General features: G+C 38.3%; 2 protein-coding genes across 3 annotated transcripts; one reads left to right on the top strand and one right to left on the bottom strand.

The window, feature by feature from the left end:
- Positions 1 to 42: 42 nt before the first annotated feature.
- On the top strand, positions 43 to 2044 carry pop7 (POP7 homolog, ribonuclease P/MRP subunit). Its single transcript, XM_082160042.1, has 2 exons — positions 43 to 248; positions 1257 to 2044. The coding sequence occupies exon 2, from the start codon at positions 1266 to 1268 to the stop codon at positions 1710 to 1712; it is 447 nt and encodes a 148-aa protein (XP_082016168.1). The 5' UTR covers positions 43 to 248; positions 1257 to 1265; the 3' UTR covers positions 1713 to 2044.
- Positions 1982 to 15333, bottom strand: epoa (erythropoietin a). Of its 2 annotated transcripts, none has more exons than XM_082160027.1 (5): positions 15098 to 15333; positions 9957 to 10087; positions 9732 to 9818; positions 9445 to 9609; positions 1982 to 4725 (listed from the first exon to the last, which is right to left on the bottom strand). In XM_082160027.1, the coding sequence occupies exons 1-5, from the start codon at positions 15108 to 15110 to the stop codon at positions 4573 to 4575; spliced, it is 549 nt and encodes a 182-aa protein (XP_082016153.1). In that variant the 5' UTR covers positions 15111 to 15333; the 3' UTR covers positions 1982 to 4572. The 2 variants fall into 2 exon arrangements, with proteins under 2 accessions (XP_082016153.1, XP_082016152.1); XM_082160026.1 differs by lacking the exon at positions 15098 to 15333 and adding an exon at positions 14670 to 15030.
- Between the last annotated feature and the right edge of the window lie 1091 nt (positions 15334 to 16424).

A 16424-nucleotide genomic window follows, 5' to 3' on the forward strand; every position in this document is an offset into this window, starting at 1 on the left:
CATGTTTATTTTATTTTTATAGTAATTTATAACTATGCAGTATACGGAATAAGCAAATATATTATTTTCAAAAACAGGATAATATTATGTAAACAAACAGAACGGCTTTAAGTATCAGTTCCTGTGTGGGAAGCGAGAGGACTTCCGGTACATGAGGAGAGAAGACAGACCCGCCGAAACGAAGATCAGTTTATTTACCAGCTATTTAACATAGAGCGGAAAAAAACAACAAGCTATTCTAATTCAAGGTACGATTCACAATCAAAAAACCAAAACGACAATATAATTGTATGTAGCATATCGATTAATCCGTAATGCTAAAAAACATACACTCAAAACATACAGAGCGAACAGTGTATAGATTCACAAACGAAAGACTCGTATGAGTCGGCTCGTGTTCAGTGAGTCAGTAACATACGTGCCGGTTCTTTTTAATAAATAAAAACCGTAACGTTACAACGCGAATTAAAGGCTGCGTCCGAAATCGCATACTTGAGGACTTATTTTGATTAATTTAGAAATTACTTCAGGACCGCTAAAAAAAAGTGTTCTATCATGTAGTATGAATGTAATCTGGATGTACTACATTCGCCATGTTGTCATTATTATGTGACCTATCAGCATCAGTTCCCTTGCTTCACTGTCATTCACAAATCTTCTTCTGTGGCCTCATGGGATAGTAAAGTCTCCATCCTATGCACACTTCAGAATCTCACCAGAAGTAGTTGGTTATCTGGGTACTTTTTGTCTACTCTTTTATGAGTAGGCCTACTGTGATTTCGGACATACTTTTGTCACATACTGTGTTTCCCTTCTATATAGTAGGGAAGTATGCGATTTCGGATGCAGCCGTGTAGTACATCATGGATTTGCGTTTTAGTTCATTTAGTTAAAATAAAAAATACATGAATTATTCAGAGCTTTATTTATATCAGAGTGGGTCGAGTAGGACAGTTTAAATTTGGTGCCGTGACCCGGATGGGAGTGAGGTTTAGGAGGGAGAGTGTACCGGACATAGGCCAGTATGAGCTGCGCGTGTAAACCTCACTCCCCTGATCTCAAGAGGTGCGCTAGCGGCTGTGGTCTTTTGCTACCTTGTTAGCGTGCCCACCTCCCACGCTGGTTCGAGTCTCCTCGAGTTGGACCAGTTACACAATGCCAGTATGCACACAAATGTCTTCTGTGTCACCCTGTGAAGAAATCACCATTAAACATTGATTAACACGTCTGATTGTCTTTGTACATCGCTTTTCCAGTGATTTGTCATGGCCGAGCCACGCAGCCCAGTGTCAGCTTCTGTACCCCACATTCCGATGGTGCTGCCCGCCCCTGAGGGCTCGTCTCTTGAGATGGACCCGATGGAGTACACCCTCCGCAAGCGTCTGCCTCGCAAACTGCCCAAACGACGGAACGACGTCTACGTCAATATGAAAACAGACTTCAAGGCCCAGCTGGCGAGATGTCAGAAACTTCTGGACGCTCATAGGGAAATCTGCATCCACGGTCTGGGACTGGCTATCAACCGGGCCATTAACATCGCCCTACAGCTTCAGACGTCCAGCCAGGGTGCGCTGCAACTGGCCGCCAACACATCCACCGTAGAGCTCATCGACGACCTGGAGCCCGAGGATCCAGATGAAGCTGGAGAGCCACTTACACGCACCCGTAATAACTCGGCCATCCACATCAAGGTGTTTTATCCCAACCCTTAGAGCCAGGATCCGTATCAGTTATAAACACAATAAATGGGAAATTCAAAGACTTCATAAACATTAATTGTAAAGTTTGTGGTGTGTTTTAAAGGCGTTGTCTGTTTTATTTGGTACGTGTTTTGGTCTGGTTCAGACTGAAGCTAAAACTATTAAGCCTTGCATTTGAGTTTGCATATGAACGTTATTGCTTTTGTGTACCAAGAAGTAAAAAGGAAATGTGCCATTTCATATGTTTCCCCTTTCAGAAACAGTTTATGTATTTATTTGTGTGTGTGTGTGTATACTAATGACCATGCTGCAGTTGTGCTGGCAAGTAAAAAGACATTGTTGGACCTTCCTGCCTCCCCCCCCCATCTTCCTGTATATACATTATACCTACATTTATCAAAGATAAAGTCATGTGCTCCTTCCTGCAAAAAAAAATAATACTAATAATATCTATGAAAAAGTTCAGTCAGGATTCTGGTCCCATTATAGCACAGAAACTGCACTCGTTAAAATTACAAATTACTTGCTTCTAGCTTCTGACCAAGGCTGCATCTCACTTGATCTTAGTGCTGTGTTTGACATTATACATTAAGACATACTCTTAGAACGATTACTGTTATCATTTTGTTTATTTCAATGGAGAATTATCCAAGTTAACATCAGTAAATAGTGGAGTGCCACAAGGCTCTGTTTTAGGCCCTCTGCTATTTTCAATATACACTCTTTCTTGGTAATATTATTAGAAAACATGGAATTATTTCCACTATGCCGATGATCACGACCAGATGAAATCTCTAAATTATGTGTTAAAGATATAAAATACTGGATGACCAGTAATTTTCTTCTATTAAATTCGGATAAGACTGAAGTATTACTTATTGGACCAAAAACCTGTACAGAGAATCTTAGAATACAATTTGCATCTAAACGGATGTACTGCTACTTCATCCTCTACAGGTAAAGAACTGGGTGTTATATTAGACAGCAACATGTCTTTCGATAATCATATTTCAAATGTTACAAAAACAGCCTTCTTCCACCTCAGAAACATTGCTAAGCTATGGCACGTTATCTGTTTCTGATGCAGAAAAGCTAGTTCCTGACAAATTTTCAATATATTGTAATCATTACGATCACAACTTGTAATAATTGCTTTAACGAGCTCCTTGTTTCTGCCTAAATGAATACACGATGTTAGTTAACTGCATGATTTGTATTATCTTACTTATTAACTGTACATTTTTTACATATGGACATTACGTTGACAGTCACCTCTGATAACAAATGACTCTAAATTGTAATGTAGAAACATGCTTTTTCCAGTAAAGCTGCTTTGAAATATGTATTGTGAAAAGTGTTATACAAATAAATCTGAATTGAATTTAATACAAGGATACCTGACAGCTGTTGGCTGACCAGTAATAGATTCGATCTTCTTTCAAAAAAGTATTACTGAATCAAAGTGTTTGTCCAGACTGTAAAAGAGCAGAAATGTTGGTGGTAAGGTGAAAAGAATGACACAGACTGTGTTCAAAAATATTTAGTGGTGTGACTAAATTCCTTAAGAGGAAACAAACAACATGACAAAATTGCAATACTTATACTCCAGTTATGGCTTAGGCATAATGTATGCCTATATTCACTCTATCATAGCTATAAAAAAAGTTCACCTTGGAAATGAATGTATTTACAGAATGGTGAGCAGTGTATTCTCAGCAGAGATGCTTCATAAGACGAAAAAAGAAAAACTTCCTCTCCTTGTTTTTAGCTAAGAATAATACTTTGTATTTGAATACCAAATAACAATGTGATGAAAGAACCACACAACAGCAAAATAACAGGAAAAAACATCTACAAACATACTTTGTTGCACCCAAACAGTGACTGACTGACAGACGTAAAAAAAAAAAAAAAAAAAACCTGCCTATTTACGAAAAACACAAACAAGTTAAACAGAAAAAGAGAAACAAAATTTCAACCTTACGATCATTTCCCAAAGGAAAGTATGCAGCGTTGAGCGTGAAGTGGAAGTAATCTAGGATGTTCGTCATACACTAATCAATATTTTTCCTGGCACCAGCGTTATCTGTACAAGGCCGCGCTCATCGGCGTAATTCAGACATGAGCAAACGCAGAGCCTCATCAGCTCTCTCACGAAAGCTTTCAATTCCCCCGACACAAGCAGCAATCTAGTCCTTCTTCCTGTTCACCCCAACTGACCCGTAAGAATTCAGCATTACAACCTTCCTCCTCTGACATTTAAAACATTCCCTGCAGCATTCTCAAAAAGTCACACACACATACACACGGAAATGAATATAAAACCTACAGTGCATAATTAATATTGATAAATAGTCTTCTCTATCAACAGTTCATCGTTTGGAGGTGCTTGAGGCCATGGTGGATGGAGGAAGAGAGGTTTTCTCTTGAATAGCTTCAGAGAAGAACCTGCAAAAGCCAGTGATTCCAGCTCTAGGAAATATATATAATCTATATAAATAATGACAATTTCATAAGCAATACAAAACACTTTTAAAGAGTCCCAGATAACCCTTCCCAGTCGAGCTGGGAAAGTTGCATCAGTCAAATGGGGAAAGAGGAGTGATTTCTTGCAGTTTTATGATGTCTTCTGGTTGATTTTTGCCGGGTAACACGGGTGGGTTTGCAAATGCTCGACGCACAGTGAGTAGACAGCCATTGGGGGCGCTTAGCATTCTGGGGGATGTATTCTTTTCCCTTTGTGAGTAAATCTTTCAAAGTGCTACAACTCCCAGTCATTCAATCTTCGCCGACATATCCTTTGTAATAGTCCATATCCTGCCTCCTGATATGAGGAGCTTCAATTAGTTTGACTCTTGCCCTGAATTGTGTATCAGCTGACACCTTGATGGCAGACAGGTGCACTGGCCAGCAGAAGACGCACTTTTCCCCGCAGGAAGTTGACGTGGATCTGAAACAGCTCTGAGACTGAGGATACTTTCTGCGTCTCCTTGTCTTCTCCACCACTGGTTGGAGGTACATATTCCTGAGAGACAGAGAGAAATGAAAGCGTAAATAAACGTATACAGTGTAACTCAAATCAGGGTTATTATCAGTTGCTAAAACGATTAAAGCATTTCTGTTAATTGAAATAAAGCTGAAAAAAAAAAAAAAGAATAGTTGGAAAAACTTGGATTAAACGAAAATGTATAATGTTGCCTTTAAGGGAGTCCTATTATGCTTTTTAAAATGTTCAACTTTCTTAAGTGTGTAATGTTGCTGTTTGAGCATAAAAAAGGCCAAAAGCACAAAGTCCCTCCAGCGGGAGTTATTCTCTATATCAGTGTCACTGTTTCTGAACTCCCTAAAAAAGTCTCCATTGTAGTCTTGAGTTTTCTTCCAGGAACAAACATGTCACAATATTCCTCATTTAGATAATTCCCACCCCAAGGCATACGCAGAATAAAGGGACGAGGCTGGGTTGAGTTAGTTATTAGTGTGTTGAAACTAGCATTGGTATTTCCTAAAAAGCACACTGCACTTTTCAGAAAGAGGAGCTTCATAGGGACAGGAACTAAACAGAGCGTTACTGACAGACTGGAAAAAGAGGAGCTGCAACAATGGAGAATATGTGAAAAACAAGGTGTTTTTAAACATTCAAGCAATGAAAACCTCTTCTAATAGAGCTCAGAAACAAAATCAAGACGTTGTAAAAGGGTATAATAGGTCCTCTTTAAGTTGAAGCACTAAAATTATTAACTGGAAATAAAAACTAAAACTAAACTAAAATGAAAATAAACCAAAATAGGTTAAAAAAAAGACAAAAGCATATAACGAAATTACTAAAAAATTAAGCAAAACATTTGCATGAAAAGTAAAAAATTCTAAATATTAATAAAACTATAATAAAATTTAAATAATACTGACTCAAATATTCTGTGACAGTTTTACATTTTAGACACAAATTTTACATTTTAAGCAATCTTTCTGTATTCACTGTAAGAAAAGAAAAAAATCTGTAGAAAATTGTAAGAGGTACTGGTAATTTTCTGCTAGAATATTTTTCATTAAGTTTATGAACATTTCCTTTAACCATAAAACACAACACAATACAATGAGTAATTAAAAAATTTGCACACACACAAAAAACAAACAAATAAATCCGGACAAATTCCTTCATATAAAGACAGTACATTGGACCCTATTTTTACAGACTTTTTAGAGTATAGTCCCACAGTTGCTGCTTGTTTTTACGTAACACTATGACACAATCAAAGTGACGAACATGCTCTCTTCCTGAAGCTGACATAAGTTTGTAGTACACTGCACTTGATTAGCATAACATCCATTTTCCTGTTCCCGTAGCTTGAGTAGTAGAGCATGACATGACGCAAGCAATCAAAGCCAAGGTCGTGGGGTTTGATTCCCAGGGAACAGACAAGCTGATGAAATGTAGATGTAATGTATGCATATTGAATCAAATGTATAGCTTGAATGGACTGTACAGTATGTTGCTTTGGGAAAAAGCATCTGCCAAATGCAAATTCAGTTCTAAGTGTCCTATCCATTCAAATGTTTGGGGTCAGTAAGATTTGTTTTTATTTTTTGCCTTTATTAGGATAGGACAGTAGCAAAGGTGAGAGAGAGAGAGAGGGGGGACGGGATCGGGAAAGGTCCACGAGCCGGGACTCGAACTCTGGTTGCCTGAAGCACAACGGTGCTACATGTTGGCGCACTTGCCCACGAGGCTATCGGCGCTGACTGATTTGTTGTTTTGAAAGAAATTAATACTTTAATTCTGAAAGGACATATTCATTTGATCAAAAGTTGCAAAAGATTTCTATTTCAAACAAGTGTTGTTCATTTTAACTTTGTTCATCAAAGAACCTAGAAAACTAATTTTTCTAACCACAACAGTTTTCAACATTGATAATTATTCTTGAGCAGCAAATCAGCATATTAGAATGGTTGGATCATGTGACACTGAGGACTGGAGTAATAATGCTGAAAATTCAGCGTTGATCACAGGAATAACTTACATTTTTAAATATATTCAAATAGAAAACAGTTATTTTAAATTGTAATAACCATATAGTGAAAAAAAGATATACTAAAATGTATCTAAAATACATTTATTTTATGCTAAGTATACTACAAATACGTTTACATATTTATGTACTTAATATAAATTCCCTGCCACTGACTTTTCGGTATACTAAATTGGTATACTTAAAGTCTGCTAAATTTTGTATACACTTAATGCACTTTAGTTATCCGGGAATAGGCAAACTAAAGAAATTCTTAAGTATATTTGATTGTGCTAAAGTGAAACTATTGCAAGTACTTTAGGTGAACTTTAAATATCTTGCATTTAAAGATTGATATTATACAGAGATCATACTTATCCTTCCTAATAGTGATATTAAAACACATTTTAGGCTTAATATGAATAAATGTGCATTGTGCAATAAAGAAGTGCTCCAGGTAAAGTTTAATTATAATATTTATGTCAGTCATTCTGAAGCAGTAAACATGTTAATGGTTTGTAGTATACTTGGTATGAAATAAATGTATTTTATTAGGATAGGACAGTAGGGAAAAAAATACTATGGAAGTCAGTGGTCTCCATTAAATGTTTGTTCCAACAACATTCTTCTAAAAATCTTCTTTTGTGTTCGGCAGAAGGAAGAAATTCATACAGGTTTGAAACAACGTGAGGGTGAGTAAATGATGACAGATTTTTCTTTTTGAAGTGAACTATTGCTTTAAGAGATACATGCACGAAGAAAGCATGTTTTTCCTTCCACTCAAAAATGGCCATTAACAACATGATATAATAAATTATCTGTGGGGTATTTTGAGCTGAAACTTCACAGACACATTCTGGGGAAACCTAGCCTGGAACACACCAAGCCGACGGTCGGCCGTCGGGCAGTTTCCGTGCGTCGGCCGACTAAATCTTCTCAGTGTGTTCCGCACCGTCGGCTGAAATTGGTCCTCGTCGGCTTTGTAACGGCCGATTCGACATGTTGAATCGGCGTCGGGCCGTCGGTGAAAGAGTGAACTCTGATTGGCTGTTCAGCTTAGTGACCGAGTCAGTGCACGAGAATAATAGCAAAATAGCGAGCAAAGTCAAAACGGTACAGATAGAAGGCTGTTCTAATGATATGTCATCTTATCTGAGTGTTCCTTGGTGAATATTTCAATATTAACACGAGAGGAGTGGAATAAAGACAGTGTTTAGCAGGATTGATATTCAAAACGGTAAGCACGCACTGCTTTGTTTACGGTTTGTGTAACTGCAGCCGGCAGCGCCGGTTTCCCTTTTTGAATGACGAATATAGACGAATATATCTGCAGAAATAGACAGCTGTCTCATTTACACGCAGGCGCAGAACGCGCATTCTAGCTGACAGTCGGCTGTAGTTCTCTCGGTGTGTTCAAGTGCAGCTTTTTACCCCGACGCGAGGCGACAACACAGTCGGCTTTCATCAGCGCTAGTTCGTCTGCGTCGGCTTGGTGTGTTCCAGGGCCCGTCCACACGGAGACGCGTTTCGCTGTATACGTATACATTTTTTTTATCGTATTGGCGTTTCGTCCACACGGAATCCGCCGTTTTCGGAGACTGAAACCGCTATTTTTTTAAACCGGTGCTGCGTTCCAGTCCACTTTTAGACACGCACTTGCGAACTTCCCTAAGCACTTCCCCTCGGGGGAATCCCCGCCGCCATTTTGAAGTGCGTTCCACTTCGTGAAGTGGACGAGGGAAGTTTAGATGGACAGACCCTCGTTCCCTCGATTTTGACCGAGGGAGCAAGTCTACTTTATATGTACACTTCAGGCACCTATATGTCCCACAATGCAGTACGATTGTGACGTCACCACAGATCTCGTCTAATCACCACCACAACAAACAACTCTATGATATATTAATTCAAATTTTTTTTTATTGAGAACAACCCAAACACCATATATACATTTGGATGCTGCATTAAACAAATTCTTAAAGGGAAAACAAATGTCAATAATAAATCAACTACATAGTTGATGCAAGTGATCAAGGGCTTAGGACGTTCCAATTCAGCCCATTGCAGTTTCCGCCAGGAGTGGGCACTCGCAATGACGTACATCCGAGTGAACGAGACGGAGGGAAGTTAGCAAGTGAAGGGCATGACAATTTTGGACTGGAACGCAGCCCGGGTCCCAAGGTGGATAAATCTGAAAACGCCGCCCTTGCGTTTTCGTGTGTACGGCCAATCCGTACATTTTGTGAAACGATGATGTCATCACACCAAGTGTCAACTAGTCAGACACCGTTAAGTCACAGCAACTACATTTATGGTTTATCATATTGTTCAACAAAGTTCTTGATTAAAAAAGAAAAGAAAAAAAGAAGCTACTGTGCCTAATATTATTGTTGTATACAGCCATAGTATACAGCGCGCAAGGTTTATGAGCATGTTTTAAGTCTTCTTCTCGGTTTTTAGTGTATGTCTGTGGCAGAATTACAGCGCCACATACTGGTCTGGCATGTATACTACATCGTTTTGAGTCGGTTTCAGTGGTTTCGTGTGTACGCAGATATTTCTTGAGACGACGCCGTGTTTACGGAATTTTTTTTTTGAACGGGAAAAAAATATCGGATAGGGAAAGCTCTGGCTTCGTGTGGATGTGGCCTTATATTACACCTTGTAAAAAGGGGCACTGTTTCACAGTCTCAAATAAATGCAGCCTTGGTGAGCAGAAGAGACTCTGTGTAACTCACCGGTATGCTGAGACTTCGCAGCACTTGTCTGATGCTGACAATGTTTCTAATAGTGGCATCTATGTTGGATTGTATCACGTCAGTCTGATTAAATGCCTGTAATGAGCTGATGGCCTCGTTCAGCACGTGAATGCCTGACTGGACCTCCTGAGCTTGCTCCTCTATCTGAAGAGACATACAGAAGAGAGGAATATTAAAACTACATGCATGTTATTTATTATGGTATTGATTTTGGAAATGACTATATTATATTACAATCTTCACAACAGTAGCTTCATGTAACTTACATTCATCGCTTCCCAGACATCAAAATCAACTCTGGTCAGAGGAACAGTGAAGTTTGTTGCACTGCTGCAATCATCCTTACAAGCTCTCTGCGATAACAAGAACATTCACACGCTGAGAATTAGCTTGACACTGTGTAAGATTAAAATTGCACAGATGGAACACAAGAAAGTGTCCCGTGTGAAATTCTAATGAACAGCTTTAGCCGTCATGTGAATGTCACTCACCACAGCAGCTTCTGCATCCCATGCCTCCTTAATGTAGTGGTCGAGGACGCGCAGGTCGCAGATGGGGCGTAATGGGGAGGACAGGCCTGGACGGGTCCACTCCAGCACCATCAGCAGTAAGGCAAAGAGTCCTGACACACACAGAACAGATGAAGAACAGTTATACATTTTAGATGAGATAAAAAATTAATTTAAAAAACGCCAGCACTTTTACACTTATACTCTCTAGCAAGAGACTACAGCATTCAAGTCAGGACAAACAGATTCCAGGGGTGCTTTCCCAAAAAGTTTGTTAGCCAACTAAATTATTTCTTTGGTAAACTATTTTGATAGCTAAATATAGTAAACAAAACACACTGATCAACTTTTAGATGAACTGCCCCCAACTGATTGATATTAAATACAATTCATAGGTGCAATTAAACTTTAAAGGAACCGTATGTAAGACATTTATTTCAATTAATCATAAAATGGCCCTGATATGTCACTAGACATTAAGAAATCATGTTAATTTCAAATACTTATATCACTGACAATAGTAGTCCGGCCAGGATATTGTCATTTAAAAGTGAAGTTGCAGCCCTCAACTGATGTTGATGTTGTCATGTTGTGTTTTGGCCTGAGGCTCCACCCTCCACCTATCTACCAATCACGAAGTCAGTAGTGTTTCGGCATCCGGGTTGCCAGCTCTGCTCTAGTTACCACAGCTGCAGCTACAAACGTGTCGGATAAAAAATGCCAGCCTACCTGGCAACCTCGATTCAGGGGGAGGGGGAGGGGATACGCCGCTCTACAGTAATTTGAAAGTGATTGCAGTACCAGTTTTGGCCACAATCTTACATACGGTTCCTTTAAATAAAGTGTTGCTGAATAATTTTTCAATCTCATGTTATTGCTTTACTTCATCAATCAGTTTATAATATCTGAATATTTTATATTGAACTATTCTATTCATAATAAATTACTTCCTTTTAATTTTGTAGGATATTAGTAATACTAGTTTGTGTTCCCCCAGTACATTTTTGCCATGTCTTGCCTAAACTGTAGCCTACGGGTGCTGCACTGCTCTAGTTGACTGCTGCACCTCCCCCCCCCCCCCCCCCCCCCCCCCCCGAAAATATTACGTTAACAACAACCCTTTATAAAACGTAATTCCTTTGTGGATCCTATTGATCTGCTTTCTCCATGTATCTTTGACAAATCTCAGTCTCACGCACGCTGCACGTGAGTTAACCACTCCCACTCATTTACATGTCGCGGTATACACAGAATTTAAAAAATCTGTTACAGTTGACATTTTCTACCGGGGTAACGATATATATACCGTCATACCGCCCAGCCCTTTGGAATTTTATATATATATATATATAGAGAGAGAGAGAGAGAGAGTACATCAGTCTGGCGAGTAAACAAAAAAATGTAATAGCCAATGGCGATTCTATTGCCAAGGTGTGTGTAGAGGGTTGTATAGACGCCAGCAGTGACTTCAAGACTCTTAAGGCAAATTCACACAGCATCGACAGACACAAATCAACGGCACCGTCACTTCTCAGACATGACAAAACCCGACAAATGGCGATTCAACGTTCAGTCAGTGAAAACAAGTGCCGACCAACAGCAACAGCGGCAGACAGGGGAAAAACCCTGATCCCACAAAGTGTCTTTTGCTGTTGGTCGTCGTTTGTGAAGTGGCATTTAAAGGCAAATTCACACCGCACCGTTAGATGAGGACAATCCCGAGATTACACTACGCCACTTCTCTAAAAGACACCAACAGATGCCATTATTTTCATGATGTGTGTGCAGTAAATAGCCATCTGTAAATAAACAAACCACTGTAAAACATTACATTGGCAAACAAGCCAATAAATAAGACCCGCAACCAACATTTTGACCTGTAAAAGAGGTCAAGATTTAAGCAACTGAAAAAAGAAGAAGAAGAAGAAGAAGAAAAAATCATAAGGAAAAAGACAACACCCACACAACGCTCGACTATTCTGTCTATCTGGAATAAAGAGACGGATTACACAGAAAGAGTGTTTGTGTGTGTCTGGTCTGCAAACTTTAATCCTCTATCACATGCGTGTCAGAAACCTAGCGTCTGAGTCAAAGCAAAAATGAAATGATAAAAATACATATTTGCAGTGGCAACAAATTGTAATTCTAATCTTTTCCTATCGTTTCCTCTCTTTACTCTGCCGAGCTCAAGCCTTGAGGTTCGACATTGCTTGTCCACTTTTAGGGCAGATAAGCACTGAGTGAATAAGGATTCGTCCTATGCAGCTGGCCATGTGATTGAACAACATTTATTTCTTATTGGAACCTTTTTGAATGCACTCTTTCAGCTTTAGCTGGCTATGACGCAACAGGACTCTGATCAAAGCGGATGTACCCTCTGGAGATGCTCTGATCTTGAGCGCATGAAACACTCAAAGTTGGGCCAAAATTTTGATTAGAATGTCAATGATCAGAATTTTCTTTCTTTTCTTTGCAAGTTTTTCTGGTGGCCTCAGCTTGACAAATCACTTTACTGCTGATCTTGGCAGAGAATGGCGTCTTGTCACGAAAGCAACAGAGGTTCTGTTGACAGCATGACCTATGGAAAAACCAAGAACTGCTGTAGAAACACACAGAGTCTGTCTGAATGCTGCAGAACGCACGTCCACCAAGTAATCAGCTACATTTCATCTGACCAAGCCTCCAACATTTTACAGTCACGTAATTTAATTAAATGTAGTCACTTCTCCCACAGCTAAACATATGGATATTATCTCTGTAAACAGCCATCTCCATCTTTCATTCAGTTATAGTGACCCAGCAATGACGAGGTGCTGTTGCAGGCCCACATACACACATTTGTTTTAGTCACACTATTAAAGTTAGGGCTCAGTGGGATTTTTTTTTTGTATGTTTACCGAGGCTGCATTTATTTGATCCAAAAATATAGCAAAAACGTAATGTTGCATTATATATTACAATTTAAAACAACTGTTTTCTATCTTAATATATTTATGTTGGCTTGAAGAAAGTAAACTAAATTTAAACAGTATCTCCTTCTAGGAAGTTCAAGCTACAACCACCAAACTCGGGTCAGGGCTGTTCTTATTCTCTAAATGATCAGACTTACGATTTTCATTAATCGGACGATCAAAAATGTTATAAACTTTCAAACAAGGCTTTGTCAAGCCAATATAAAAGTTTGTCCCAGCGAACTTTACTGACCCCAAACTTTTGAACGGTAGTGTACACATTAGTGGGTTATCATATACAAATTTAAGTGAGTTATAAAATGTAATAAAAAAAGTATACATAATTGTCAAAAAGAGTGAAATCAATATAATTGAGAATTTTAGTTTAAGAGGAGGAATGAAGGAAGTTGATTATGTTTTCAAGGGGCTACTTAAATTACAACAATTAAGCAATGAAAAGACAAATTATTCACTCGTTTATAGGGCCTTAGATTTAAACAGCCAGAGTCAAGAGGTTGATTTAAAGAGAATCTCTCAATGGAGAATGTGCTAACTCTCCATATCCTTGCACAAACACAAGGCTTATATACCTCACTGAATGACTAAAGGATAGCAACAGAAAGAGGGGGAGAGACTATATCACATGCTTTACACTCCAGCAGAGGGAACCGAGTGTACTACACCAAGTTTCTAAGGGCTTGAAGTTAGGATCATAGCCAATGTTAAAGGTAACAGGGGAAGTGCCAACACTAAATGCCAACAACTAGAGTCTATTTTTTGCCTTGCAAGAGAGAGCACTGTCAAAGTGGTGAGTTTTACCCTTGGTAAAAACCAAGGACCTTGACCTAAAAATGTAAATTAGCTTTTTTTCATCAAATACATTGACTGTGTGAACACTTCATTAAAATAATAATAATATTTCATTAAATTGGACTTCGGCTATGGAAATTCATTGATGCAATTGTACAGGAAAGTACAATTAAACCTACAATGGTTTAATTAATCTACAATGGTACAATCAACAATGGTTCTTAAAAATTAAATATCATATATATATTTTTTGTGTGTGTACATTGTGATAACTTTCTTTTCCCTTCTTGCAGGGAAAACCACTAGAGAAGCCATTTGTGAACATCCGATCTGTCTACAAGCTTTTTTTCTGCAAAGTCACTCTCATTTTCAGAATGAATTTGCTAGTCTATTGTCAACTTCTGATGATGCAGCACTTTTACACAGTCACAGAGTGAGTCAGCTCTTGTTGTAATGTAAAGCTCATGCTTGTAAAGATGCCAGGTCATGCATGGGAAATTCCAACACAAATTCATTACAAGAAATACTGATAGCTCAAAACAACCCCGTTTATGAATAATACCTTTCATGTTTGCCAATTAAAATGCAATTTGATTGATCACTAGGAGAATATGAGCATTTTAATAAAAATATTTTTTTTTTGATTTCGTATTATAATTCAAGTGATGATTTGCTCCACCATTCAATTCACTTTCACTTACATGCTCACTTTCGTAGTTTCAAATTATTAATAATACCAGTAAAAAACAATTTTTGTGGCATTTATATTTGTCGTTTGCCCTATGCATTGATAAACAGTAAACGATTAACGTATTGCTTGCTATTCATTGCATTCAATTTGAATTTAACGCGCCAAAACAACAAAAACACAGATTTCCACTTGTTGCTAAGCGCACATGCAAAGCCAAATTTTGTAAAAGCGTAAGGATCTTACCTGAACCGTGAAACATTCGCAAAGCAACTTGGCATTTTTCAAACACATGATTAAAAATGACAAATATCGCGCAAAGACAGCTCGACTGGTGGCGCAAAAGACATGGAGAGACTGGAGCACAGACGCATCCAGCCCTGCGCGCTGCTTCAAGTCCTCTGTGGGACGCACACGCGATCAAATACAATGACACCGTCCCTTCCCAGGAGGCACGTACTCAGATCAGTCAGGCTTTGCATCACCCTATTGGCAAGCTTTCTATGAATGTAAATGCCCCCTCTCTCCACGAAAGCGATTAAGCAGAAAAGGTGGAACGCTCTCACTAATGTCAGAGGTGGAGAATGGACCAGTCATCCACGAGACAGCTACAAAATGTTGAAGCTCAGGTAGAAAGAAAAAGAAAAAAGGCTGAGGTCGTTTAATTTACTCACTGGTTATCTGCATCTCAGAATCCAGTCCTCACAGGATCCTCTCCGTTTTGTCCATAGCTCCGTCTATAGCCCGTTAATTGCAACCAAAGCTTTTTAAGGTATTGTCAGCACTCATCGGTTCCGTAATGCTTAGCTATTTATTTATTTTCAATCCATGACTTTGAAAATAAAAAATTAAATATAACAGTCTCGTGATAGTTATCAGATCAACTTCCTGTTTTGGAAGGAATTAGTCTTTCATTGTTACTCACATAATATCTGGTTTCTCAAAGTAGTCTACAAAATAAACAGTGTACTAAAAAGGGCTTCCTCTCAATGCAATTTCTACAATGATCTTTTAACTGCATTTTCCACTTGGCATACTTCCAGGTAAGGTGGTAATACGAAGAAATGAAACAATACTCACAATTATGTATGCTTTGTATTAAAGGTTGGTTCTTTTGTTCAGGGTTCAAGGAGGCAGTTCTTCATATTCCCTAAGCAGATCTTCACATTCATAAGACGTAGGTCCTGTCCACATACACTGCCATTCAAAAGTTTGGGATCAGGAAGATGTTTTAATGTTTTTGAAAGAAGTCTCTTCTGCTCACCTGTGTTTATTTGATCCAAAATATTGTGAAATATTATTACCATTTAAAATAACTGTTTTCTATTTGAATGTGTTTTAAAATGTAATTTATTCCTGTGATCAAAGCAAAATTTTCAGCATTATTACTCCTTAGTGTGATCCTTCAGAAATCATTATAATAAGCTGATTTAATGCTCAAGAAACATTTCTTATTATTATCAAGTTTGAAAACAGTTGTGTACCATTTTTTTTTCAAGATTCTTTGATGAATAAAGTAAAAAAAAAAACGGCATCTGAAATAGAATGTAACATTATAAATGTATTTACTGTCACTTTTGATCAATTTAACACAGGGGGACTAACTTAACATATGTTAAAAAGCCCAAAACCCAAGAATTAAACCTAAATGGGTAACATTCAGAAGAAAAAGAAAACATTCAGGGAAGGTTGTTTTGTGACTATAAAATTGAAAAAAAAAAGGGGATAAATTAAAGTTTATCCTAATCCTGGATATTAGCAGTCACTTACCTCACCTGTGGGACAATTCTTCCAGAATCCCTTCACCACATCAACTCCATTTCTTAAATTTATATGAATTAAGTACCAGGAGAACTTAAACATCACCCTCCATTGTGAACAGCAAAATCTGTTTACTTTTACCACTCTCCAGGATTAGGCTTTAGGAACATCGATAAAATCGATAAAATCTGTGCTGATTAAGTCAATCTAATTTGCAGACCGAATTTTGAATTTCTCAAA

Source organism: Leuciscus leuciscus, assembly GCF_965113295.1.
Source record: "Leuciscus leuciscus genome assembly, chromosome: 2".
Taxonomy (NCBI): Eukaryota; Metazoa; Chordata; class Actinopteri; order Cypriniformes; family Leuciscidae; genus Leuciscus; species Leuciscus leuciscus.

Bases quoted from the DNA above. Each gene is read 5' to 3' on its own strand.
- pop7 (XM_082160042.1), top strand. From the start codon at position 1,266: ATGGCCGAGCCACGCAGCCCAGTGTCAGCTTCTGTACCCCACATTCCG.
- epoa (XM_082160026.1), bottom strand. The intron at 9,819-9,956 runs GTGAGTGACATT...TTGTTATCGCAG, and splicing joins GGGATGCAGAAGCTGCTGTG to AGAGCTTGTAAGGATGATTG. The intron at 9,610-9,731 runs GTAAGTTACATG...ATGTCTCTTCAG, and splicing joins ATGTCTGGGAAGCGATGAAT to ATAGAGGAGCAAGCTCAGGA.